This window comes from Chlorocebus sabaeus, chromosome 20 (genome assembly GCF_047675955.1).
Source record: "Chlorocebus sabaeus isolate Y175 chromosome 20, mChlSab1.0.hap1, whole genome shotgun sequence".
In the NCBI taxonomy this organism is placed as follows: domain Eukaryota; kingdom Metazoa; phylum Chordata; class Mammalia; order Primates; family Cercopithecidae; genus Chlorocebus; species Chlorocebus sabaeus.
In genome coordinates this window covers 74,289,990-74,317,417 of record NC_132923.1, presented here as the reverse complement: position 1 = coordinate 74,317,417, position 27,428 = coordinate 74,289,990, and the positions used below count along the sequence as shown (strand labels likewise).

General features: G+C 37.8%; 1 protein-coding gene across 9 annotated transcripts in view; it reads right to left on the bottom strand.

Annotated features, from left to right (window-relative positions):
* DOCK7 (dedicator of cytokinesis 7) overlaps positions 1 to 27,428 on the bottom strand; it is a 228,799-nt gene that overhangs the window by 56,933 nt on the left and 144,438 nt on the right. For 5 of the 9 annotated variants that reach the window (XM_007978501.3, XM_038000744.2, XM_007978505.3 and 2 more), the window contains 4 exons: positions 21,334 to 21,503; positions 20,198 to 20,352; positions 1,127 to 1,309; positions 857 to 1,019 (listed from right to left, as the gene is read on the bottom strand). In XM_007978501.3, coding sequence (XP_007976692.1) covers positions 857 to 1,019; positions 1,127 to 1,309; positions 20,198 to 20,352; positions 21,334 to 21,503 — 671 coding nt within the window. The remainder of the gene's footprint in view (positions 1 to 856; positions 1,020 to 1,126; positions 1,310 to 20,197; positions 20,353 to 21,333; positions 21,504 to 27,428) is intronic. The other 4 variants (XM_007978502.3, XM_007978503.3, XM_038000754.2 and 1 more) reach the window with 1 other exon arrangement.

Sequence of the window (27,428 nt, the reverse complement as noted above, 5' to 3'; positions counted from 1 at the left end):
TATTTGAGTTTGATGGGCAATATTTTTGCCTTACATACAGGGCATATTAATTCATTTTGCAAATAAAGAGTAAAAATGGGCCAGGTATGGTGGCTCACAGCACCGTGAGAGGCCAATGTGGGAGGATCACTTGAGCTCAGGAATTCAAGACTAGCCTGGGCAATATAGTGAGACCGTTTCTAAAAAAGAAAAAAAAAAAATTAGTTGAACATGGTGGTTCACACCTGTAGTCCCAGCTACCAGGGTATGTGTGTACTGGGGGGTGAAGGTGGAAGAACTGCTTGGGCGAGGGAGGTCAATGCTGCAGTAAGCCACGATCACACCACTGTGCTCCAGCTTGGGTGATAGAGGACAAATCTGTCTCAATTAAAAAAAAAAAAAAAAAAGTAAAAACAGATGTTACATAGAATCATCCCTAACGTAAACTATGGACTCTGGGTGATGATGTGTTAATGTAGGTTCACCAGTTACAACAAATGCACCTCTAATGGCAGATGTTAATAATGGGGGAGGCTATGCATGCTAAGGGGTATATGGCAAATCTCTGTACTTTTGCTCAGTTTTCCTGTGAACTTAAAACTGCTCTACAAAAATAAAGTATTTTTAAAAAGGGAGGATGGATGCTATTAACTATATAAGGGCAACAGGTATGAACCAAGACTATCTAGAGAAAACTAGGGGGTATGTTGACTCACCTTAATCATAATTCTAACTTGTATTACTGCAGAGAAATGATTATTCAAGTTAATTTACAGTTACAGTTAAAATGCTTTTTGAAAAGTATAGGATTGACATTTAAGACTAGCAACAATAATCATTACAATATATAACTCAAGGAAATTGAAGAAATTCTCACCAGGAGGAGAAGCTATTGTGTACGTACCGAGCTGTCCTCGGCTTCGGCGTACCATTTCTTGCCTAGCTCCTATGCTCCCAAGGATAGCTTCTTCAAGCTTTGCTCTCATGTCTTTTGATTTCTTAAAGGTCAAGCTATTCATTCTTTCAAACACTTTTTTCCCCTAAAATTTAAACATTAGAAGAGAACAGGTTTTGAGGAAATTTTCTTCTATTTTTTCCGCATTATGTTTCCTTTCTTGTTCTTTGCAATGGTATAATGACCACTTACTTTATACTCAAAGCAAGATACACAGAGATAAAGCAGATCTAACAGCCGGTTTAGTTGTAAGACTGAGAGATCTGTAAACCACTTCTGTAGAACTGTTTCATCTGCATTTTTGAGAACCCAAAGTAGACAGATCAAAAGGCTTCGACTTGATTCTGCTGAAAAGGTAGTGTGTTGTCTGCCACTCTGAAAAGAAAGAGCAGTAGAATGAGACAGATTGATCAATGACCATTTCTTGTTTTTTGGCTATCAACTGTTCTCTTCTAAAAACAATAAAACAAAAATTGCTTAAAAATAATATAATTAAAAAGAACCATTTTAGACAACACTTGTGTAAAAGGATCATATATAACCTTAAGATTAAGAGCCTGAAGTTTAATGAAACTTTCCTGCTAATAGAAGTTTGTTGTAATCTACTGCATGACTGTCAGCAGAGGATAAACACATGTTAATAAAAAACATAAAGATAAAAACTAAAAGATTCTACCATTAAAAACTAAAAGATATACATCACAGAATATCAGATATAATGAAAATAAAGGAAAAAAGCAACTGACTCAGAGTAAATAAGAGTGGGCTAAGAGTAGAAAGTACGACAAAATTGGGTATGTCAGACTTGTAAGACTATTGTTTCTAATCAAGCACCACTGATACAAAGAGGAAAAGCCTTAGGCCATACAGAAGTAAAAAGGTATTTCTACTTATAGCATATAAGGTTGAAATGCTATTTTCAAACACCAATCTATATTTGTATACAGTATGTAAAACAGAAATGAAAAACTAAATGAAAACACATTTACAGTACCATTTATTGGACATATACTCTGTTTCAGTCATCATACTAAGCACTTTACATACATTATTTGATTTAGTCCTCCAACAGTATTACCAAGCAGGTTGTATCATCCCAATTTTACAGATAAGAATACAGGATGATGATAATAATGATGATGATGACAAAAAATAAAATTTGAAATGTGCGAGGAACTATGCTAATCACATTTTATTTAGCTCTCACAACAACTGTAAACTATGACATTATTATTATTACAAGCTTACAGGTAAGAAAACTGAAGGCTAGAGATTAATTTGCCTTATGGTACTAAAAAAGGGTAAAGCTAGCATTTTAGTCCGGGTTAACCAGACTCCAAAGCCTATACTCTTCACTATTATACTATGTTCTAATACTCAGTTGATAAATATACTAACTAAAAATGAGGAAGAAGTAGAGGGGATGTTGAGAGGAAAGACATAGGAAAGTTGAACATACACAACTGCTGAAGTCATGATCTCAACTACCTCACCAATCTTCCTTCTTTACTGGGTGATAATTAATGACCAAACGCTTTATGTATATTAACTTATTTATTCTTCACAATCACTCAAAGAAATAAGTATTACTACTCACCCCATCTTACAGAAAAAAAAAACCTGACCCACCAGAAGTATTTTGTAATAAGTGGCAGGACAAGAATTTCAACACAGAAAGTGTGGCTCCCGAGACACAAGCTCCAAGCTCATATCCACTTTGTTTACTGCCTCTCATGGTTGCCTATGCATATAAGTGACCCACATAAGCTTTGCTTAACTGTTTTGCTATACTGCTTCTGAGCTGGGCACAAAAGAACTTTGACCCTCATCCCTAAATCCACAATTGTTCTCATAAGGAAAATGCTCCTTTATTTTAAAGACAGACACTTTTTATAGCTGAACTTTCAGGTATGCATAAATACACAGCACTGACTGAATTTTCAAGTACCTATTTTTCAGAAATACAATAAAAAAAATTATTCTCATCTTGACAAACAGGCATACACCGACATCTCTTATATTCTCACATAAATTGCCAATAACACAGTGACACATTTTGGAAGAATTAAGACAAACATGAAAAAGACTCAGTAATGTAAAGATGTCAGTTTTCCCTCAAATTATTCTATAGGATCAATGCAATTCTAACCAAAATCCCAGTCGGGTTTTCCTGGAACTTTGACCAGTGATTTTTAAAATTTAATGGGGGAAAAGCAGAGAGCCAAGATACTCTTGAAGAAGAACAAGGTGGGATGTGGGGAGGAGGGAGATTAATGTGTTCTACCAGATATTTTCGCTTACTAGAAAACTAAAATAATTAGGACAATTTGATTTTGGCATATTTTTGGCAGTCAAATGAAACAGAATAAAGAACACAAAAAATGTCCTATGCATATCTGAAAATCTGATCTGTGACAGAGCTGGCACTGCGGACCACTACTGAAAGGATGAACTGTTTAATAAATGATGTTGAGACAATTGATCTTCTTCGAGGAAAAAAAAAGCAGATTCCGACCTTGTATCATCATACAGAAAATAGATCTAGACAAAGAAAGAACTTTAAATATAAAAGGCAAAATGTTTAAAGCTTTCAACGGGAAATATAAGACAATATATTTATAATATTGGGGGAAGGACAGTATATCTTAAATAAGACATAAAAACCATAAACTATAAAAAAGATGGTCACATTTGCCTACATTAAAAATAAGAATTTGTATTCATTCAAATAAATACATTAAAAAGGCACATTATAAATTAGTAGAAATGTGCATATATAAAACCAACCTAAGATTAGTATCCAGAACAGTCTTAACCAGGGTTCCATGGCATAATTAAGCCCTATAAAAAATGATTTGAGGGACTATTTTCCCCATTGTCCCAAAGACATTGACAGCGAGGACCACTCTAGGTGTACAGAAGTTAATTTATCATCTATAATAAATGCCCTAGCTCATTAGTTCTTAATTTTCTGCTTGAGAAGGGATGACCTCTAGAAAACCGAAATAATTGTTTCATAACACTACTACCAGGAATGAGGAAGAGGTCCCAGAGTTCTACATTTTTCAGGCCAAGATTCATACCTCTCCTTCCATATTACAACAGCCACAGTTTCACAATTACTCTCTGCCTTCAGACCAGCAGGATTAACCTCATTAAATTATTTTCCCCAGTTTGTGTCTACCACCTCAACAGGCCCAGCCTTCAAAAGCCTTCATTCATGACTCGGATTCTGATCATCACACACATAGCTCTTTATATTCTCTCTTCTTACCTCACTTGCCACGTCTGCTCCAGCTCCTAAAATTCTTCCACTATGACCTCTGAAACACATGGTCAATCATTAACAAAACTGCCTTATATCTATAAGAATATATACAGCACTTTGGGAGGCTGAGTTGGGTAGATCACTTGACGCCAGGAGTTTGAGATTAGCCTGGCCAACATGGTGCAACTCGTCTCTACTAAAAATACAAAAAAAACTGGCCAGGCACGGTGGTTCACGCCTGTAATCCCAGCACTTTGGGAGGTTGAAGCGGGTGGATCGTGAGGTCAGGAGATCGAGATTATCCTGGCTAACACAGTGAAACCCCGTCTCTACTAAAAAAAAAATACAAAAAAATTAGCTGGGCATGGTGGCGGGCACCTGTAGTCCCAGCTACTCAGGAGGCAGAGGCAGAAGAATGGCGTGAACCTGGGAGGCAGAGCTGGTAGTGAGCTGAGATTGCACCACTGCACTCCAGCTTGGGCGACAGAGTGAGACTCCATCTAAAAAAAAAAAAAAACTAGCCAGGCACAGTGGCAGTCGCCTGTAAGCCCAGCTACTTAGGAGGCTGAGGTGGGAGAATCACTTGAACATGGTAGGCAGGGGTTGCAGTGAGCTGAGATTGTGCCACTGCACTCCAGCCTGGGTGACAGAGCAAGACCCTTTCTCAACAACAACAACAACAACAACAACAACAATAACAAGTCAATAAATGAGAGGGGAAAAAAAACTATAATGGGGTAAGACGATACCAAGTAGAACATAAAATGTTAAATACATTCAATTTAATTAAACTAAATGTAAATGGATTAGAAACTCTAGTGAAAGAGAAAGATTAACAAACCAGATTTTTAAGAGACAAGAAAAAAATCTAACTATATGCTGTTTTTTTTTTTTTGTTTTTTTTTTTTGAGATGGAGTCTCGCTCTGTCGCCCGGGCGGGAGTGCAGTGGCCAGATCTCGGCTCACTGCAAGCTCCGCCTCCCGGATTCACGCCATTCTCCTGCCTCAGCCTCCCGTGTAGCTGGGACTACAGGCGCCCGCCACTTCGCCCGGCTATTTTTTTGTATTTTTTAGTAGAGACGGGGTTTCACCGTGTTAGCCAGGATGGTCTCGATCTCCTGACCTCGTGATCCGCCCGTCTCGGCCTCCCAAAGTGCTGGGATTACAGGCTTGAGCCACCGCGCCCGGCCACTATATGCTGTTTTTAAAAGAAATACCTAAAACATAATAAGAAATGTTGAAAGTAAAAGGATGAAAAAGTCATGCTACACACACACACACACACACACACACACACACACACGCACGGCAAAGAAAACCTAGTGTAGTTATAACTAATTTTAAAAAGCATCATAGTTCATGTAGATGAAAGTGCAATCCATCAAAAATTATACAAAAGTGTTAAATGTTTCATAATCAGGCCTCAAGAGAAACAAAACTCTGACAGAATGACAAGGAGAAATTACAAACCCACAATTGTAGTGGGATATTAGAATAAGCATGTAAAATTTAGTAAAGACCAAAAAGATTCAAACAAACAAGAGTACAGGACATAGAATGCTGTAACTAACAATGAAAGAATATTCATTCTTTTAGAATGCATCAGATATTTACAAAAACTGACCATATACTAGACCATATAACTAGTTGCCACAAATATAACAAACTGTTATCATACAGAGTTATGTTCTCTGATCATTTAATTAGGCCAAAATCAGAAACAAAAGGATACCTAGAATTTCAAGACCAAAAATTTAAGACAAAAACAACTTCTTAAATAGTCCAAAGGCCTAAGAAGAAATCATAATGAACTTCAGAGTCATTCTGAAACGAATCTTGCAAATGCTACCTATTGATCACGGTAAACTTGTTCCCCCAGCTCACAATTTAGAAGTCACAGATGACAGAAGGGAGGATGTAGCAGGCAATGTGACCCTAGAGGCAATGAGAAGGGACGACTAACTGGCGAAAAGAGAGAAGATAGAACCATCTGGGGAAGACGTAAGAGACTGCAACTAAGTTGAATAAATAAGATATACACTTTTTTAAAAATGCCGGTATAGCCAAGACAATCCTAAGCAAAAAGAACCAAGCTGGAGGCATCACACTACCTGACTTCTGTTGGGTGCAAGTCCCCCAAAATCTGGCCATAAACTGGCCCCAAGACTGGTCATAAACAAAATCTCTGCAGCACTGTGACATGTCCATAATGGCCCTAATGCCCAAGCTGGAAGGTCATGGGTTTACGGGAATGAGGGCAAGGAACACCTGGTCCACTCAGGGTGGAAAACTGCTTAAAGGCATTCTTAAGCTACAAACAACAGCAAGGGCAATCTGTGTCTTAAGGGCATGTTCCTGCTGCAGTTAACTAGCCCAATCAATTCTTTTAATTTGGCCCATCCCTTCGTTTAGGTGATACCTTTAGTTTATTTAGTATCTATGGAAACAATGCTAATAAATGGTTTGCTGTTAATAAATATGTGGGTAAATCTCTGTTAGGGGCTCTGAGTTCTGAAAGCTGTGAGACCCCTGATTTCCCACTTCACATCTCTATATTTCTGTGTGTCATTAATTCCTCTAGCGTCACTGGGTTAGGGTCTCCCTGACTGAGCCGGTCTCGGCAAGTGGCGCCCATTCATGGGGGCTCGAATCCAGGTAGCAGGGTCGCCGGACAGAGGGTTGGAATGGCACACTAGCTGGATGACACCTGAGTACTCTTAAAGCAATCCCCGTGGTGAGTAAGAAGGGGAGCTCGGAAGCGTCAGGGTGGCAATGGGACAGGTATGGAGTCTGGTTCGTTTCACCTTGGAACTTTTTCACACTGATAATGAGGAGGAACGAGAGTATAGCGAAGTAACAGATGAGGTTACAGAGCAGGTTTATTTACCAGCTAAAGCCAAAGCGGCAAAGGAAGGAGAGATTCATCCCTACCCTTCTGCACCCCCTCATTATTATTTTGAAGAAAATGACCCCCCAGATCTTTCTTTTCCAGAGGACACTGGGTGAAAAGTAGTTGCCCCAGTGACTGTTCGAGCAGTGCCTCCAGCGACTGCTCTTAGTTCTATTCAGGGAGGAATTCAGCAAGCTAGACAAGAGGGTGATTAAGAGGCCTGGCAATTCCCTGTTAGAATACACCCCCCAGATGAACAGGGAAAAATTACAGCTACATTTGAGCCTTTTCCTTTTAAATTACTCAAAGAATTAAAACAAGCAATAAGTCAGTATGGACCAGGTTCTCCTTTTGTAACGGGACTGTTAAAGAATGTTACTGTTTCCAGTCGGATTATTCCTACTGACTGGGACACTCTTACTCGAGCTTCTCTAACTACTGCTCAGTTCTTACAATTTAAAACTTGGTGGGCGGATGGAGCTTCCATTCTGGCTGCTTGCAATGCCCATGCCCAATCTCAAATTATTGTAACTGTAGATCAACTTTTGGGGGTTGGCGGCTGGGCTGGTTTAGATGCACAACTGGTCACACAGGATGACGCCATAGAACAGCTTAGAGGAGTGGGCATTAGAGCTTGGGAAAAAAATCACTTCAGGTGGAGAACAATACCCTTCCTTTAGTGCTATAAAACAGGGACCAAGGGAACCATAAGTTGATTTTACAGCTCAGTTACAGGAGTCTCTTAAAAGGATGATTGCAGATTCGGCTGCTCAGGATATAGTGTTGCAGTTATTAGCTTTCGACAATGCTAACCCCAATTGCCAGGCTGCTCTGCAACCTCTCAGAGGAAAAGCACATTTAGTTGATTATATCAAGGCCTGTGATGGTATCGGAGGTAATCTGCATAAAGCTACCTTGTTGGCACAGGCAATGGTAGGACTGAGAGTAGATAAAGGAAATACTCCATTTCCTGGGGCTTGTTTTAACTGTGGGAAGCATGGTCATACTAAAAAAGAATGTAGAAAAAATCAGCGAGTCAGGCCGCCAGATAGGGGAAAAAAGAAAACTGTTGAGTCTGAAATATGTCCAAAATGTAAAAAAGGAAAACACTGGGCTAGTCAGTGTCCCCATTTCGGGAAATGCCATGAGGGGCGGGGCCCTGTTCTAAAATGGGGCATTTCCAGCTCAGGTCATTCCCTCACCCCTGCACAATGCCTGTCCCCGGCCACAGCCGGTAGTGCCGCAGTAGATTCATGCTGCACAAAAGCTATGAGCCTTCTGCCTGGGAACCCCTGCAAAAGGTCCCAACAGGAGTCTGTGGACCCTTGCTAGCAGGGACAATAGGATTACTTTTAGGAAGGTCTAGTGTAAGTTTAAAAGGCGTACAAATACATACAGGAGTCATTGATTCGGATTACAATGGGGAAATTCAAATTGTTATATCTACTTCTGTTCCCTGGAAAGCAGAGCCAGGAGAGCTCATGGCGCAGCTCCTGATTGTGCCCTATGTGGGAATGGGAAAAAGTGAAATTAAACGAACAGGAGGATGTGGAAGCACAAATAAACAAGGCAAAGCAGCTTATTGGGTAAATCAAATTACTGATAAACGTCCTACCTGTGAAATAACTATTTAAGGAAAGAAATTTAAAGGTTTGGTAGATACAGGAGCGGACATTTCAATCATTTCTCTACAGCACTGGCGGTCCACGTGGCCAATTCAACCGGCTCAATTTAACATAGTTGGAGTTGGTAAAGCCGCTGAAGTATATCAAAGTGGTTACATTTTGCATTGTGAAGGGCCCGATGGAACTATTCAACCAACTATAACTTCTGTACCTATAAATTTATGGGGAAGAGATTTATTACAACAATGGGAAGCACAAGTTCTAATTCCAGAACAATTATATAGCCCTCAAAGTCAACATACAATGCATGAAATGGGGTATGTCCCTGGTATGGGACTAGAAAAAAAATTTGCAAGGTTTGAAAGAACCGCTTCAAGCAGAAAAACAAAGTTCCCGCCAAAGATTAGGAAATAATTTTTGATGGCAGCCACTGTTAAGCCTCCAGAACCTATACCTTTAAAAGGGTTAACAGATAAGTCAATTTGGATAGAACAATGGCCGCTAAGTAAAGAAAAACTGTAGGCTTTAGAGAAATTAGTTACTGAACAATTAGAAAATGGGCACATAGCTCCAACATTTTCTCCTTGGAATTCTCCAGTTTTCGTAATTAAGAAAAAATCAGGAAAAAGGAGAATGTTAACTGACTTAAGAGCCATCAATTCAGTTATACAACCTACAAGAGCATTACGGCCAGGATTGCCTTCTCCTGCTATAATTCCAAAAAATTAGCCTTTAATAGTTACAGATTTAAAAGACTGTTTCTTTACTATCCCTTTAGCTGAGCAAGACTGTGAATGGTTTGCATTTACAATTCCTGCAGTAAACAACCTGCAGCCTGCTAAGCATTATCATTGGAAAGTGCTGCCACAGGGCATGTTAAACAGCCCAACAATTTGCCAGACATAAGTGGGGCAAGCAATTGAACCTACTAGTAAAAAGTTTTCACAGTGTTACATTATTCACTATATGGATGATATACTTTGTGCTGCCCCTACTCGAGAAATATTACTCCAATGTTATGATCACTTGCAAAATTCGATTTCTGGCACTGGTTTAATTATAGCTCCTGACAAAATTCAGGCTACTATTCCTTACTCCTACTTGGGGACCTTAGTAAATGACACTACCATTGTGCCACAGAAAGTAACCATACGTAGGGATCAACTAAAAACATTAAATGACTTTCAAAAATTACTAGGGGATATTAATTGGATACGACCTGCTCTAGGTATTACTACCTTTCAACTCAGCATTCACCTACTGGTGTTACTGTCCAAGAACAGGACTTAGTAGAATGGTTTTTTCTTCCACATACTAGTTCATGGACTCTAACTCCTTATTTAGATCAAATCGGTATGATAGGGATTGGGAGAACTTGGATTGTTAAATTACATGGATATGATCCTGGAAAAATTATTGTCCCTCTCATGAAGGCACAAATACAGCAAGCTTTTATAAATAGTCTTACTTGGCAAACCCATTTAGCTGACTTTGTGGGTATTCTCGATAATCATTTTCCTAAAATGAAGCTGCTTCAGTTTTTGAAATTAACTAATTGGATTCTCCCTAAAATAACTAAGTTTAAACCAATCGAAGGTGCTGAGAATGTTTTTACAGATGGGTCTAGTAATGGTAAAGCTTCTTATTTGGCTCAAAGAGTAAAGTTTTCCAGATGTCCTATACTTCAGCTCAAAAAGCGGAGCTTGTAGCAATAATTGAGGTATTGACTGCTTTTGATAAGCCTATTAATGTGATTTCTGATTCTTCATACATGGTTCACTCCACACAGTTAATTGAAAATTCTCAGTTACAATTTCATACAGATGAATGACTGATGACAAAAAAGGAGAAAAAATAGGGATTACAGGATAGCCTATACACAACTGAATCTAGCATTATTTGGTGAAAAGATCCAATAACAAAAAGTTGAGATATACGTAAAATAATACGTTGGGGTAGAGATTATGCTTCTATTTCTCCAGGCAAAAATCAACAGCCTATTTGGATACCATCAAGACACTTGAAACCTTATCATGAGCCAGATGCCGAGGAAGAGACTCTGGGAGGATCCCGAGGACCCCCCGGTTGCAGCCACGTCTAGATTGACCCTGAGGAGGACCCCAACTGTCACGAGCAACACCCGTTGAACACAGCCACCCACCTGGGGACAGATCAAGAAGCTGTCACAGATGGCGGAAGAAAACCTGAGGAAAGCGGGACAACCAGTCACAATAAATAATTTAATGGTAGCTATGATAGTGGTTATCACCACTGCCGTGAGCATTCCTTCAATAAGGGCTGGTAATAATGCCTAGATGCAATCACTCTTTGACACAGTTACACATGCTTTCTGATCTCAGTATGTACCGTAATAAATCTACTCTTATAATTGAGGCATACCACCCTCAAAAACCTATTTGTAAACAGGACTGGGCCCAGTTAGAAAAAATGAACGTACTTGTTTAGGAAGATTGCATTGCAGAACAGGCAGAGGTGCTGCACAACAATTCCTGTGGAATCATTAATTATTAATTGGTCCCCTAATGTGATGTTTAGCTTGAACTGCACCTCTCAGTCTGCGTGCCACGGCTACACTATGTTCAGATGATCTGAACAAAATGGTCAGATGGTAGAAATGATAGGAAGTAGGGCAAAAGTTCCTATTATCTGGAACCATGGTTATATAATGGCACCTCAACCTCAAATGATATGGCTTGCTCTAGGAGGTAAATATAAGGATTTGTGGAAACTGTTAAATGCTCTTAATAAGATCAAAATCTGGGAAATAATAAAAAAGCATCTAGAAGGACACTCTACAAACTTGTTTTTGGATATAGTAAAATTAAAAGAACAAATATTTAAAGCATCCCAGGCACACCAGACCTTAATGCCAAAACTGGGGTGCTTAAAGGAACTGCAGACAAATTAGCAGCTAGTAACCCATTAAAATAGATAAAAACACTTAAGCTCTGTGATTTCAATGACTGTGCTTTTAATCTATGTTGTTTGTCTTTGTATAGTCTGCAGATGTGAATCCCGAATCCTAGGAGAAGTAGCTCACCGTAACAAAGCTGCCCTTGCTTTTATCTCTTTGCAAATCAAAGGGAGACATGTTGGGAGCAAGCCCCCCAAAATCTGGCCATAAACTGGCCCCAAGACTCACCATAAACAAAATCTCTGCAGCACTGTGACATGTCCATAATGGCCCTAATGAACAAGCTGGAAGGTTGTGGGTTTATGGGAATGAGGGCAAGGAACACCTGGCCCGCCCAGGGTGGAAAACCGCTTAAAGGCATTCTTAAGCCACAAACAATAGCATGAGCTATGTGTGTCTTAAGGGCGTGTTCCTGCTGCAGTTAACTAGCCCAATCTATTCTTTTAATTTGGCCCATCTCTTCTTTCCCATAAGGGATACTTTTAGTTTATTTAGTATCTATAGAAACAATGCTAATAAATGGTTTGCTGTTAATAAATATGTGAGTAAATCTGTTTGGGGCTCTCAGCTCTGAAGGCTGTGAGACCCCTGATTTCCCACTTCACACCTCTCTATTTCTCTGTGTGTGTCTTCAATTCCTCTAGTGCCACTGGGTTAGGGTCTTCCCGACTGAGCTCATCTCGGCAGACTTCAAACTATACTACAAGGCTACAGTAATCAAAACATCATGTACTGGTACCAAAACAGATATATAGACCAATGGAACAGAACAGAGGCCTCAGAAATGATACCACACATCTACAACCATCTGATCTTGGACAAACCTGACAAAAACAAGCAATGGGGAAAAGATTCCCTATTTAATAAATGGTGTTCAGAACTGGCTAGCTGTATGCAGAAAACTGAAACTGGACCCCTTCCTTACACCTTATACAAAAATTAACTCAAGATGGATTAAAGACTTAAACGTAAGACCTAAAACCATAAAAACCCTAGAAGAAAACCTAAGCAATACCATTCAGGACATAGGCATGGGCAAACACTTCATGATTAACGCAATGGCAACAAAAGCCAAAATTGACAAATGGGATCTAATTAAACTAAAGAGCTTCTGCACAGCAAAAGAAACTATCATCAGAGTAAAGAGGCAACCTACAGAATGGGAGAAAAATTTTGCAATCTATCCAACTTACAAAGGGCTAATATCCAGAATCTACAAAGGACTTAAACAAATTTACAAGAAAAAAACAAACAATGCCATCAAAAAGTGGGCAAAGGATATGAACAGACACTTCTCAAAAGAAGACATTTATGAGGTCAACAAACATGAAAAAAAGCTCATCAACACTGGTCATTACAGAAATGCAAATCTAACTGGTGTGAGACACCATCTCACACCAGTTAGAATGGCCATCATTAAAAAGTCAGGAAACAACAGATGCTGGAGAGGATGTGGAAAAATAGGAATGCTTTTACACTGTTTTTAGGAGTGTAAATTAGTTCAACCATTGTGGAAGACAGTGTGCTGATTCCTCAAGGATCTAGAACCAGAAATACCATTTGATCCAGTTACTGGGATCAATCCCATTACTGGGTATATACACAAATGATTATAAATCATTCTACTATAAAGACACATGCACCTGTATGTTTACTGCAGCACTATGCACAATAGCAAACACTTGAAAACAACCCAAATGCCCATCAATGATAGACTGGATAAATAAAATGTGGCACATATACACCATGGAATACTATGCAGTCATAAAAAGGATGGGTTCATGTCCTTTGCAGGGACATGGATGAAGCTGGAAACCATCATTCTCAGCAAACTAACACAGGAACAGAAAACCAAATACCACATGTTCTCACTCATAAATGAGAGTCAAACAATGAGAACACATGAACACAGGGAGGGGAACATCACACACTGGGGCCTGTCGGGGAGTAGGGGGTAGGGGAGTGACAGCATTAGGAGAAATACCTAATGTAATTGATGGTTGATGGGTGCAGCAAACCACCACGGCATGTGTACACCTATGTAACAAACCTGCACATTCTGCACATGCATCCCAGAACTTAAAATATAATAAACAAAAAGGAAAAAATGTTACATATAAACAGCATTTAACTAAACAATAGAAGAAAAATGCATAGGCTGAAAATACATATCAAAAAAGAAAGGATGAAAATTAGTGAGTTAAGCATCTATCTCAAGAAGTTAGAAAAAGAACATGAATGTAAACCCAAAGAAAGCAGAAGATAATAAATAATAGACATTAAAAAGTGAGAGTCAACAGTGCCCCCATACTGGTTCTTTATAAAGACTAATAATATATTTCAACTGTCTGGTAAGACTGATAAAGATAAGAAAAGGTACAAAAATCTAGCCATAGAAAAAAAGTTTACATCTACTACAGATGATACAGACATTTAAAAAATTATACAAGGTCTTTTGAATAACTTTGTAAGTCAAGAAATTTGAATACATTTCTACTAGGATAAAATTTACAAAAAGCAGTGTTAAGAAGACCAGGCGTAGTGGTTCGCACCTGTAATTCCAGCACTTTGGGAGACCAAGGCGGGGGATCACCTGAGGTCAGGAGTTCAAGACCAGTCTGGCCAACACAGTGAAACCCTGTCTCCACTAAAAATACAAAAATTAGTCGGGCACAGTGGCAGACGCCTGTAATTCCAGCTACTCAGGAGGCCGAGGCAGGAGAATGGCTTGAATCCAGGAGGCAGAGGTTGCAGTGGGCCGAGATCATGCCACTGCACTCCAGCCTGGATGATAGAGTGAGACTCCATCTCAAAATAAATAAATAAACAAATAAATAACCAATGTAAGAAGAAACAGAAAATTTCAACAGTTTCACAGATAATAATTATAACAGCAATTTTAAAACCTAAAAAAGAAAACACTTCAAGCACAGATGGCTTCATAAGTTTTCCAAATATTCCATGAAGAAATAATTCTAATCTTACGTACTTGCAGAGAAGACAATAAAAGAGAAAACTCCCTACTGCATTTTAATTGGCTAACATAACCTTGATTCTAAAACCTGAAAAGAATATAAGAAAGAAAAATTATAGGCAATCTTATCACCATGCATATACAAACCCTAACAAAAGATTAGCAAACAAAATCCATTAGTACACAATTAAGAAGAAGTTGAGTTTAATTCAGGATTACAATGTTGGTTTAACACTAGCAAATCAATTTAAATAAACAACACTAAAAGACCAAAAAGCAAAACAATACAGCCATCTCACTGAATGCGGAAAAGGCATTCGATAACAATTCAACTATTCATAACTAAAAAAAAAATGCTTAGTAAACTAGTAATAGAAAGAGACTTCCACAATAAAGGAAAGTATCTTTAAAAAAACCCAAAACACACAGAACGTATGTTTAAGAATGAAATGCTGAAAGTTTTACTTTTAAAGATACAAACATCACCACTTCTATTCAACAGTGTACTGGAGGTACCAGCCAGTACAATAAATTATATACATTAAAAAAAATTGACAGGAAGAAACTACATTGTTATTATTCACAAATTATATGATTGTGTGTAGAAAAAAAAATCTATAAATGTGTTATCACTTTCTCACTTTATCAATTCTTGTGGAAATAAAAATCACTGTACAAAAATCATTTTTTTTAATAATGAGTATTTTGTTTCTGTACAAAAATTGATTCCATTTCCATACAAAGCAATCAACAGTTAGAAAACAGAATTTTTGAAAAAGACATCATTTATAAGAACATTAAAAAATATCAAGTACGAATAATAAATCTACAAAAGATATGCTAGTCTTCCTTAGTAGAAACTAAAAAAGTTTATGTACTAAAAGACACTAAAGGCCACCTAAACGATGAGGGGATTTCTGTTCAAAAATTAGAAGATTCAATAGTGTAATTATAATTCAATACAATCTTAACTAAAATTCCAACAGGTTCATTGGTTTTTGTTTATTTATTGTAGTGGAACTTTACGAGCTGATTTTCCAATTTATGTAGATATACAGAGGGCCAAAAAGTAGCCAAGAAAAAATTTTAAAATGTATTACTTTCTCTACATAGTAGACCATATAGAGGCAGTACTACAGAGACGTAGGGAAAATATTCTTTTAATAAATAGTGCTGAAATAATCTGGTATAATATGCAGAATAAATAAATAAATAAATCTGGACTCCCAAATTATACTGTATATTAAAAAATCTACTTCAGGTAGATTTTAAGATTCAATGTAAAAGGAAGAACAAAAAAAAAATTTAGAATGTAACACAGAGTACCTTCAAAATTCTGAAATAGAAGAAAATTCCTTAAATAAGATACAGAAAATATTAGCTGCAAGACTGATACATTTAAGTATTTTAAAATTAGGCATTCTAGGCCGGGCGGGTGGCTCAGCCTATAATCCCAGCACTTTAGGAGGCCGAGGTGGGTGGATCGCGAGGTCAGGAGATCGAGACCATCCTGGCTAAAATGCTGAAACCCTGTCTCTACTAAAAACACAAAAAAATTAGCCGGGCATGGTGGCGGATGCCTGTAGTCCCAGCTACTCAGGAGGGTGAGGCAGGAAAATCGCTCAAACCCACGAGGTGGAGGTTGCAGTGAGCTGAGATCATGCCACTGCACTCCAACCTGGGTGACAGAGCAAGACTCTGTCTCCAAAAAAAAAATTAATAATAATAAATAATAAAATAAAATAAAAGTAGGCATTCTAACCACCAAATTCACCATTAAATGTGTAAAACAGCAAGCTACAGAGAAGAAATATCTGAATCACTTATAACTGACAACGGACTTGATCTAGAACATATAAAGTCCTAAAAATCATTAAACAAAAGCAAACAACCAAATGGAAAACAAGCACTCTAGACACTTCAAAAGAGAGAATCCAAATGGTCAATCATACATAAGGAAAAGAGCACACCACATAAGTCTTTGGGGAAATAAACGCTAAAATGAGATTCAACTATAAATGACCAGATTGGCAAAAATTTAAAAATCTGACAATTCTCTAAGTATTGATGAACATGCAAAGGAACGAGAACTCTCATATTGTAGGTATTAAGTATAAATTAAGGTAAGCCCTCTGGAAAATAGTTGGCTATTACCTGCTATAGATTAAGATACCCACAGTCTATGACCCAACAAATTCCACTTCTAGAAAACACCCTAAATAAAAGTATATATATGCAAGCAGGATATATATTTTAAAAAGTCTGCAAAATTGCTGTTTGCAAATAACCAAGGATCAGAAACCATTCATACATCTATCAATAGAATGGGCAAATAAACTGATTTATAGTTAGACAATGGAATATCATACTGAAATGAAAATCAGTGAATTACAGCTACATTTCGTAACATTAATGAATACTAAAAACATAATATAAAACTAAACTACAGTATTTTGGCTGGCATGGTGGCTCACGCCTATAATCCCAGCACTTTGGGAGGCCGAGGCAGGTGGATCACCTGAGATCAGGAGTTTGAGACCAGCCTGGCCAACATGGTGAAACCCCGTCTCTACTAAAAATACAAAAATTAGCTAGGTGTGGTGGTGGTCACCTGTAATCCCAGCTACTCGGGAGGTCGAGACAAGAGAATCACTTGAATCTAGGAGGCAGAGGTTGCAGTGAGCCAAGATCATGCCACTGCACTCCAACCTACCTGGGCTACAGTGCAAGGCTCCGTCCCAAAAAACAAAACCAAAACCAAACAAACTCTCTCTCTATATATACACACTATAGTATCTTAGAATGCAAACTTCGATGGTAAAACTCCCTCTCTCTCTCTATCCATTTTTTTGAGACAGAGTCTTGCTTTGTTGCCCAGGTTGGAGCACAGTGGCATGACCTCAACTTACTGTAAACTCCACTTCCCAGGTTCAAGCGATTCTCCTGCCTCAGCCTCCTGAGTAGCTGGGATTACAGGCACCTGCCAGCATGTCTGGCTAATATTTTTGCATTTTTTAGTAGAGATCGGTTTTACCACGTTAGCTAGGCTGGTCTTGAACTCCTGACTTCAAGTGATCTGCCCACCTTGGCCTCCCAAAGTGCCGGGATTACAGGAGTGAGCCACCACACCTGACCTAGATGGTAAAACTCTAAACAAAATTATGCAATTATATCATTAATCAGGACAGTGAGTAGTTTGGTGGGTTGCTGTGGTTGAGAAGGGCATGCTAAGAACTTCTGGAACGCAGCCAACGTTCTTGTTTTTGTCCTGAGTGGTAATTACAAAGCTGTTTATTTTCTAATGTTTTAAAACCTCATTCATTTATGTTTTATGTACTTTGTCATATGTAGTATACTGCACAAAAGTTAAACAAAATTAAAAGGTTTACAAAATTGAGAGCAATGGTCATTCTCAGGGGAGGGAGAGATCAAATTGAGGAAGGCCATTGGTAGCTTTGAAGGTTACCAGGCTGTGATGTCTGCTTTCTTAAAATGAGCAGTGGATATGGTGCTGTTTATTTTATTATTACATTTTGTACATGTACTTTATTGTATTATTTTATAGGTAGAAGGTCACCAAAAGTGCAATTAATAAAAAAAAATTTGATACACTGGAATTCATTAAAAACTTTCACACTTCAAATGACACCATCAAGAAAGTAAAAAGATAATCCATAGGAAGGGAGAAAGTATTTGTAAATCAGATAGCTGATTATTTTACAAATCCAGAATATATAAAGAACTCTTTCAGTTCAATAACAAGAAGATGAATAACACTACCTTAAAATAGCAAACTTTTTTCTTTCTTTTGAGACAGGGTCTTGCTCTGTTGTGCAGGCTGGAGAGCAATGGTGCAATCTTGGCTCACTGCAACCTCCACCTCCCAGGCTCAAACGATCCTCCCACCTTAGCCTCCCAGGTAGCTGGGACTACAGTAGGCACACGCCACCATGCCCAGCTATTTTTTGTGGTTTTGGATAGAAACAGAGTTTTGTCATGTCCCCTAGGCTGGTCTCAAACTCCTGAGCTCAAGCAATCCTCTCACCTCAGCCTTCTAAATTTCTGGGATTACAGGTGTGGGCCACTGCTCCTGGCCAATGACAAAAGATTTGAATAGACTTTTCTCCAAAGGAGGTACACAAAACAATGTGCCAATAAGCACACAAAAAGATGTTCAACATGTGTAGGTTGTTAGGGAAATACAAATCAAAACTAGTGAAGTTCCAATTTACAATCACTAAAGGTGTCCTAATCAAAAAGACAGATAATAACAAGTGTGGATGAGGATTTGGAGAACAGAAATTCTTATTCATTGCTGATGAGAATGAAAAATAGTATAGCCACATTAAAAAAAAAAAAGAGTTCAGAAGTCTCTAAAAATGTTAAACATAGAGGTACCATATGATCCAGCAAATCCACTCTTAGGCATCTACCTAAGAGAGATGAAAACATATGTGGACACAAAGACTTGTACATAAATGTTCATGGCAGCATTATTCCTAACAGCCCCAAAGTGGAAATGATCCAGCTGTTCATCAACTGACAAATGGATAAACAAACTTAGTGTATCAATACAATTTGGCAATAAAAAAGGAAGGAAGTATTGATACATACACAACACAATGAATCTCAAAAACTTATGCTTAGTGAAAGAATCCAAACACAAAAGATCATACAGTAAATAATTCCATTTATATAAAATGTCCAGAATAGGAAACTCTATACAGATAGAAGTAGGTTAGTTACTCTCTAGTGCTTGGGTAGGAGTGACTGCTAACAGGTATAAGGAATCTTTTCAGGGTGTTGGAAAAGTTCTAAAATTAGCTTGTGGTGATACCTGCACAACTCTGTAAATATACTAAAAACCATTAAGGTATACACTTACAATAGGTGAATTTTTTTGATATGTAAATAATATCTTAAAATTAGCTTGTGGTGATACCTGCACAACTCTGTAACTAAACTAAAAACCATTAAGGTATACACTTACAATAGGTGAATTTTTTTGATATGTAAATAATATCTTAATAAAGCTATAAATTTGTCAAGTAGGGCAGTTTCCTTAAATATTACTGCATTTTTCTGGAAAAAAATCATTTAAAACTTCTAGAACTTGATATTGCTCTATTGGCAATTTGGTTCCTTCCTGCCCCAATCCTTCTGCCTTTAAGAGGGGGAAAATTCAGGGGCATAGTAAATACCAAGTGTTTTCCAAACATAAAAAAGTATAAATCCTCACAGATTAAAAAAAATCCTCAAATGACTGAGAATCTTCCTTAGGGATGATAAAGAATAAAACGGGTTTAAAAAATAAAGAAATGAATTAACTATAATGAGGCAATTTTCCAAATTCTGAATGACAGAATACAGGGCTTTCTCCTATAAAGCCTGAGGTAATCATTTTTAAAACTGTTTGGTAGAAGACAGTTAATATTCTGGGAACTTTAATGTTTTCATAAATAAAACTGAGTACTTTTGCATCAGTTGATAACAATAATCTCATATACTTAAGGGCATATCCAAATATTTGTCTTTCTAGCAAAAAAAATTCTGTAGGAGGATTGTTTTTACCGTTGACGTGAGGAGGAAACTGCCAGGCCTTGTTAGTTGAGGGACCGATGTCCCTGCGATTGCCATGGCAACGGTCTGGCTTATCATACTTCCGCTCTCACTTTCATAATCATCAGTGGCTATACAAATTGGTCTTCCTCGTTGATTGTGAGTTTCTAAAGAAAAATAGTCCAAAAAAATAAATAAATAAAACTCTTTAGTTGAACTAATTCCTTTTCCTATTCTCCACTATTCTTTAAAAGAATAATCTGTTAACATGTAATAGTTATTAGATTTACTTCTTTTAGATAATATTTTAAATATCTTTAACAGTAACTCATTGTTATGGTAATAATTTATAGTTTATAGAGAACATTAACTTGCTAGTCAAAGAAGATATAAGAATATAAACATTTCTGCCTTCAGGTAAGGAAATTCATGTTAGTGATGAAAATAATAGAAAGACTGCTCAACTATCCGTCTCTTAAAGGCAAATAGTTAGTTATCTTTGTAACACCAGCACCTGTCGAAGTTCTTAATACACATTAGATACTCAGGAAACGTTTCTGTTTTACTAAACTGGAAGCTTTCGGGCTAATTGCTAGTTTAAATTCCCTCATTTGCCCTAACGAAAATATTGTTGGAAACTAAATTCTATCTTTAAGTAAATTCTAAATATGCAAAGCAAGAGCAATAAAACTTTGTAGGTTCTAGTTTTGAAGAAGTAATACCACTCAACTTATTAACCTGGTGTTAGCAATAAACATAATTCCTGATATTCAAGTGAATATTCATTTCAATTTTATATATATGAATAAAGTCAAAACTGACAGTGGTAAACATCTGTCAAGTTTTCTTGTATTTTTTCAGATGTACAGTGCATGTTTACACAAACATTTCCTAAAATGTAGGTACAGAATTGCTATAAAATCACTGTTTTAAAATTCATCATAAGAACTATTTAAAGCAATCTTATACAGAATTCTCTCACATGGTTAAAGGGTTTTTTTTGGCAATATACTTAAATATTTATAGTTTACTTTTATCAGTGCACAATTCTTACTTTCCTAAAATAAGATCTTCATCCTTGAGATATTTTCTAACACTTTTAAACATTGAGCTTTGCCTTTAAAATCTGTCTTAATTATACCAGGTACCTGTAAAATCATACAGCTGAGGTACAGTTTCCATGATAATACCAATCAGAGGTAGATACAACATAGCCACTCGAGCCTTTATCTGGGGGTCAGAGTACCGTGGGTCTGAGTCATGACTGGAGAGTAAATTGTGTACCATATTGATGACTTTCTTATGCAATCCAAACAGTCTATTTAAAAAGAAGATGCAAAGAAGAAAAAGCAGTAAGGCCACAGAGATTAGCTAACATCTTTAAAACAAACAGTAAGTCATGGTATTGAAAAAATTTTGTTCAATTTCTTACCTTTGTCATATATTTGCATGCATTCCATTCCTACAAAACATTTCTCATTTTAAAATAAATTAAATGTATAAATATGTAAAAAATGTGTAAAATAAGAATTGAAGAAAAGGAAATGCTATACAAATTCACTTAGAATTAAATCTGAATATTTTTATATTAACTCCTTATTAGTATATTTGAATATAAAGAAACTAAGACTACTTATAGTTACATTTTGAAGCTAAACAAGGTAAATTTTAAAATGCTGTAAATGTTATTACATCAAATCAGATCTTTTCACATTTACCAAAAATAAATTATTCCCTTTTTCTGAAAGAAAAATCCCCTACCTAATGGATTATGTAGCCCACAGGCTGGGGTTGCCTTTGACATCTCTATTTAAACTGCACTTCTTTACTAATATACCTCATTTGGGCCCTTACAACTTTTTTAGACTCCCAATCCCCCTCAGTTTCTAACGGGCTAATACACTAACAAGGGTCACTTTCACTTAAACATTTTTGTTACTCCTTAAGCTGATGGCACTTTAACTATGCAAACCATTCTAATTTAAAATTTATCTACTCCAACTTCAACTGGCCCTTAATGTTGTATCCACCAGCAGTTTCAGATCTCACTCTCTCTCCTTAAGCCTCTTACTATCAATCACAACTGAAGACCTTACTTCCAACTTAGGAAAGAAAAGCCATTCTGAATTTGCTCTGGCCAGGTCTTTTAACACAATTCCATCTTTATAGCTCACAAATCATCTTTCCTTTTTGTCTCAGAAAAAGTGTACCTTCTCACAGAAAATAATTTCTCCATATGTTCAATGAACCCCACCTTTTACCCATAGCTTCAATGTCTCCCTTCATTACGCTCTTCCCTTCTTTCTTCAAATGTGTCTCTCCTATTTTGAAAATACATCATCACTTTAAAAAGTTGAGACTAGAAAACAGGTAGTCTTCCTCCAAAGCCCTTGATTGTATCTGCCATTTTACAAAGCTGTATGTGAAATCTAGATGGAGATTCTTTATTCTTTCTTCCAGCTCTTTATTCATAAAGTATACCTTTATAGAGGCTTTAAAACACATGAAAGCAAACAGCTAAGAGATGGCCACACACTCAGACTACAACATCCAGAAAGAGTCTGCCTGCACGTGGTGCTTTGCCTGCGAGGTGGCACCACTGGGCCTTGCCTGCACCAGCTCACTCAGAAACACAACTGTGACAAGATGATCTGCCTCAAGGGTTATGCTCACCTGCACCCCTGTGCCGTAACTGCCACAAGAAGTACAGCCACAAAACATGCTGCGTTCCCAAAAGAAGGTCAAATAAGACACCTCCCCTGGCTCCTCCTTCTCCCACTGGGTGGCCTCCTGCCAAGCCCCATGGCCCATGTTTCCCTTTTATTGACTAGTGGGTATAGGGAGGGCCAGTGGGCGGAAAGTATACGTTTAAACATTGTCAAGAACCACATCTAGTGAACCTATCTCAGATCTCATTATCCAGCTCCACTTGACACTTTGTCATCTTACATAATCTCTTCTCAGGATTTTCTCCAGTAGTTCCCACCTTCCCCAGACTCCCCATCATTATTCCCAAGGCTTAGATCCTGGCCAGTTGCTTTTCACATTCTCCTCTTTGACTTCCTGTATAAGCACTAATGATTGCCAAAGGTGTTCCTTATCTCTCAGCAGCTACCATACTCATACTTCAATCTACCTAAACTCTATCCACTCGTCTTCATAAAGCCTTTTCATATGTTTACACTGCTTAATCCCATTCAGTTATTAAATATATATTAATACAAGATCTGTAATATCGTATTCTAGATGTTGAAGATAAGACATTCCCCATTTTTAAGGAGCTCACTTTAGCAAGAGAGAAACACAGACACAAAAATAATAATTCTTCAATACTTCAAAGAATTTTCCAATTCTTTATAAATGCTACAGTAAAGGAATATAAATCCTTTCATCTTCTAAAGAACCATGTACTACAAAGCCAACATTTAATCATAGTGTACCGTTTTGCAGTCTTAACTTTCTAATTATAATGAAAGTTTCTAAAAAGCAAATCTTTGGTTAATTATAGAACATATTATTGCCACTTAAGGAATTATTCTTGATTATATAGCAAGCATGTGGATTGAAAGACAAACATTCCTCTCAAGGATCTTTCTAAGACAATGCTGCATATAATCTATATACATCCCAAGACAGTAAAATTTAAAGGTGAGATGTAAGTTTCTTACAGTTAATCATTCATTCATCAAATTAACATACATTACCAAGTGCCCACTTTGTTCCAGACCAATACTAAGACACTGGGAATACAGCACTGAACAAGAAAGACAAGGTGCCTGTTCTTATGCTGGCACATGCTCACATTCTACTGTGAGAGGACAGATAAGAAACAAGCAAATTTCAGATAAGTGCATTGTAGAAACTAAAACAGGGTTATATGGTTAAGAATGACTGTGACAAGGGCAACACGGCTGTTACTTATTTATGAGACAAAGTCTTGCTCTGTTGCCTAGGCTGTGGCATGATGTTGGCTTACCGTAACCTCCGCCTCCCAGGTTCAAGTGATTCTCATGCCTCAGCCTCCCGAGTAGCTGGGATTAGAGGGATGCACCACCACGCCCAGGTAATTTTTGTATTTTTAGTAGAGATGGGGTTTTATCATTTTGGCCAGGCTGGTCTCAAACTCCTGACCTCAGGTGATCCACCCACCTCAGCCTCCCAAAGTGCTGGGATTATAGGTATGAGCCACCACACATGGCCTATTTATTTATTTATTTATTTATTTAATTTTCTTGAGACAAGGTCTCACTCTGTCACCCAGGCTGGAATACAGTGGTGTGATTATTGCCGCCTTGACCTCTTGGACTTAAGTGATCCTCCCTCCTCAGCCTCCTGAGTAGCTGGGACTATATAGGCATGCACCACCACGTCTGGCTAATTAAAAAAAAATTATTGGTACAGACAGGGTCTCACTATGTTGCCCAGGCTGGTCTTGAGCTCCTGGGCTTAAGCAATCCTCCTGCCTCATCCTCACAAAGTGTTGGGATTACAGGCATGAGCCTCCATTTAGGTTGGGTGGTCAATGAAAATCTCACTGAGAAGATGCTGTTTGAACAGATACCTGAAGAACCACAAGCAAGAAATGACTATGTGAACATCTGAGGGCTGTTCAACATTGCTTCAAGAGGAGAAAATCCACGTGCAAAGGCCTGAAGGTGGGAATGAGCTTGGCGCATTAGAGAAACAGAAAGTAGGCCAGCATGGCCAGATCTTGGTATGTGAGGAGGAAGAGAGTGGCAGGAGAAGACAAGAGCCAGATATACAGGGCCTTAAGAACCTATATATGGCAACTGTATGCAAGACTATCTTGCAGTCATGAGACGCTCCAGGCCTTAGGATAAAGCTGACACTTCCAGCAGAGGTAAGAAATGTAAAGAACTGGAATCATGATGGTATCACTGAACTGATGATATTACTGTGATAAAAACCTATTTTTCTGGGGGTTGATCCGTTCAGAGCCCCCTCCGGCTTTATACCAGGGAGCTGTTTTCTTCTTTCTTTCCTCTTTCTTGCCTATTAAACTTTCTGCTCCTTAAAACCAAAAATAACAAATAATAAATAATAAAAATCCTATCTTTCTTCCAGTTTTGAAATAGTAAATTTCCTTCCTTTAATAAAGCCAGCTGGAGGAAGAATTTTCTATTTATTGTAACCAAAAACACCTTCATATACCAAGTAAACATACTGAAAATATAGATTCAAATGAGTGAGCTATACCAGTTATTTTAAAAAGCTAGTATGTTTAGATAAGTTGTTTTTAGAGTGTTTTTCCCCAAACAACAGATTCTTTTATTATTATTTTTAATGACATCATAGTCATTTGTCAAATGGCAAAATACAAAAGTGGCGCCAAGCAGGGGTGGAAGGCTCAGAGTTTCACCCATTTAGTTTGCCCTCTCTGTACTCCAAAGTCTGCACACACTGCCCACCCCAATCTACACGGAAACCCATTAGCACCTCTTCAGGACCCTCCAGCTCTGTTTAGAACACAGGGTGAAAAACTATTTCTTTAAAATAGGTTCCAAACTTAAGAAGTTGCCATTATAAAAGCACATGTCTTTCACTTGCAGATGTGGTCTTTCACAATTTATTCGGTATTGACTATGCCCCTGACATACTGCTAAGAACCTGACATACCTCCTCTCTTATTCATTCAATAAATAGAGGACCCTTGTAAAAACCTATTTAAAGTATCTCTTTTTGTTCTCTGGAGTTCTTGTATGAGGCTAAACTGCATTATAAACTTGTATTATTCCTACTACGAGAAAAAACACTTTTAAGTCATTATTACCCATATGAGTTATGGTCATAGTATTAAGATGGACATACCACACATAGAATGCTGGACCACAACAACACATCAAGCTTTTTTTTTTTTTTTTTGAGAAGAAGTCTTGCTCTATCACCCAGGATGGAGTGCAGCAGTGTGATCTTGGCTCACTGCAACCTTTGCCTCCTGGATTCAAGCAATTCTCATGCTTCAGCCTCCCGAGCAGCTGGGATTACAGGCACAAGCCACCGTGTGTGGCTGATTTTTGTTATTTTTAGTAGAGATGGGGTTTTGCCATGTCAGCCAGGCTGGTCTCGAACTCCTGGACTCAAGTGATCTGACTGCCCTGGCATCCCAAAGTGCTGGGATTAAGGTGTAAGCCACTGTGCCTGGCTATATCAAGCTATTTCTATAAATTCAAATCATCAGGCCAGTGCAGTGGCTCACGCCTATAATCCCAGCATGTTGGGAGGCTGAGGCAGAAGAATTGCTTGAGCCTGGGAGGTAGAGGTTACAGCTGGCTGAAATCAAGCCACTATTGTCCAGCCTGGATGAGGGTGACAGAGTGAGACCTATTCTCAAAAAAAACAAAACAAACAAAAATCACCTCATCAGACAACATATTTTTCTAATTACATCAATTTCCAAACATCCTTTAAAAACGTACACAACTTTGGAAGTTTTTAAAACCTAAAGACATTTGTTTATAGGGCAATTTTTGAAATAAAATGCTACATAGTATGATGGCAAATTATAAATTTTTGGCCAGGCGCACTGGCTCACACCTGTAATCCCAACACCTTGGGAGGCTGAGGTGGTGGATCACTTGAAGTCAGGAGTTTGAGACCAGCCTGGACAACATGGTAAAACCCCATCGTTACTACAAAAACAAAAAAATTAGCTGGGTGTGGTGACATGTGCCTGTAGTCCCAGCTTCAGGAGGCTGAGGCAGGAGAATTGCTTGAACCCAGGAGGCAAAGGTTGCAGCGAGCCAAGATCCCACCACTGTACACTAGCCCGGGAGACTCCGTCTCAAAAAAAAAAAAAAAAAAAAAGAGAACTTGGGCTCTAGAATAAAGCCTTGGTTCAAAGCCTGGCTCTGCCACTTTATACTCAGTGACCTTTCTGTGTTTCTGTTTTTCTAGTCTGCAAAATGGGTATAATAACAGAACTTGCCTTCTTAGAGTTATTCTGAGGATTAAATGACTTAATACTTATAAAGTACTCAGAACTGAGCCTATCATACAGCTATTATTCAATAAGTGCTATTTTTTCCATTGTATAAAATTCTTCTTCACAAAAAGTGACTTTAAATATATGTATATTCACACAATTAGCATACCTGAGATGTTGCAAGAGCAAGAATCTGTCTCAAACAAACAAACAAGGATAAATTTTCCTGACAAGGAATCAAAGACCATTTTCCTCAAATGAAAAGCACTTACTTTATATCAACAAATCTATCTACTAAGA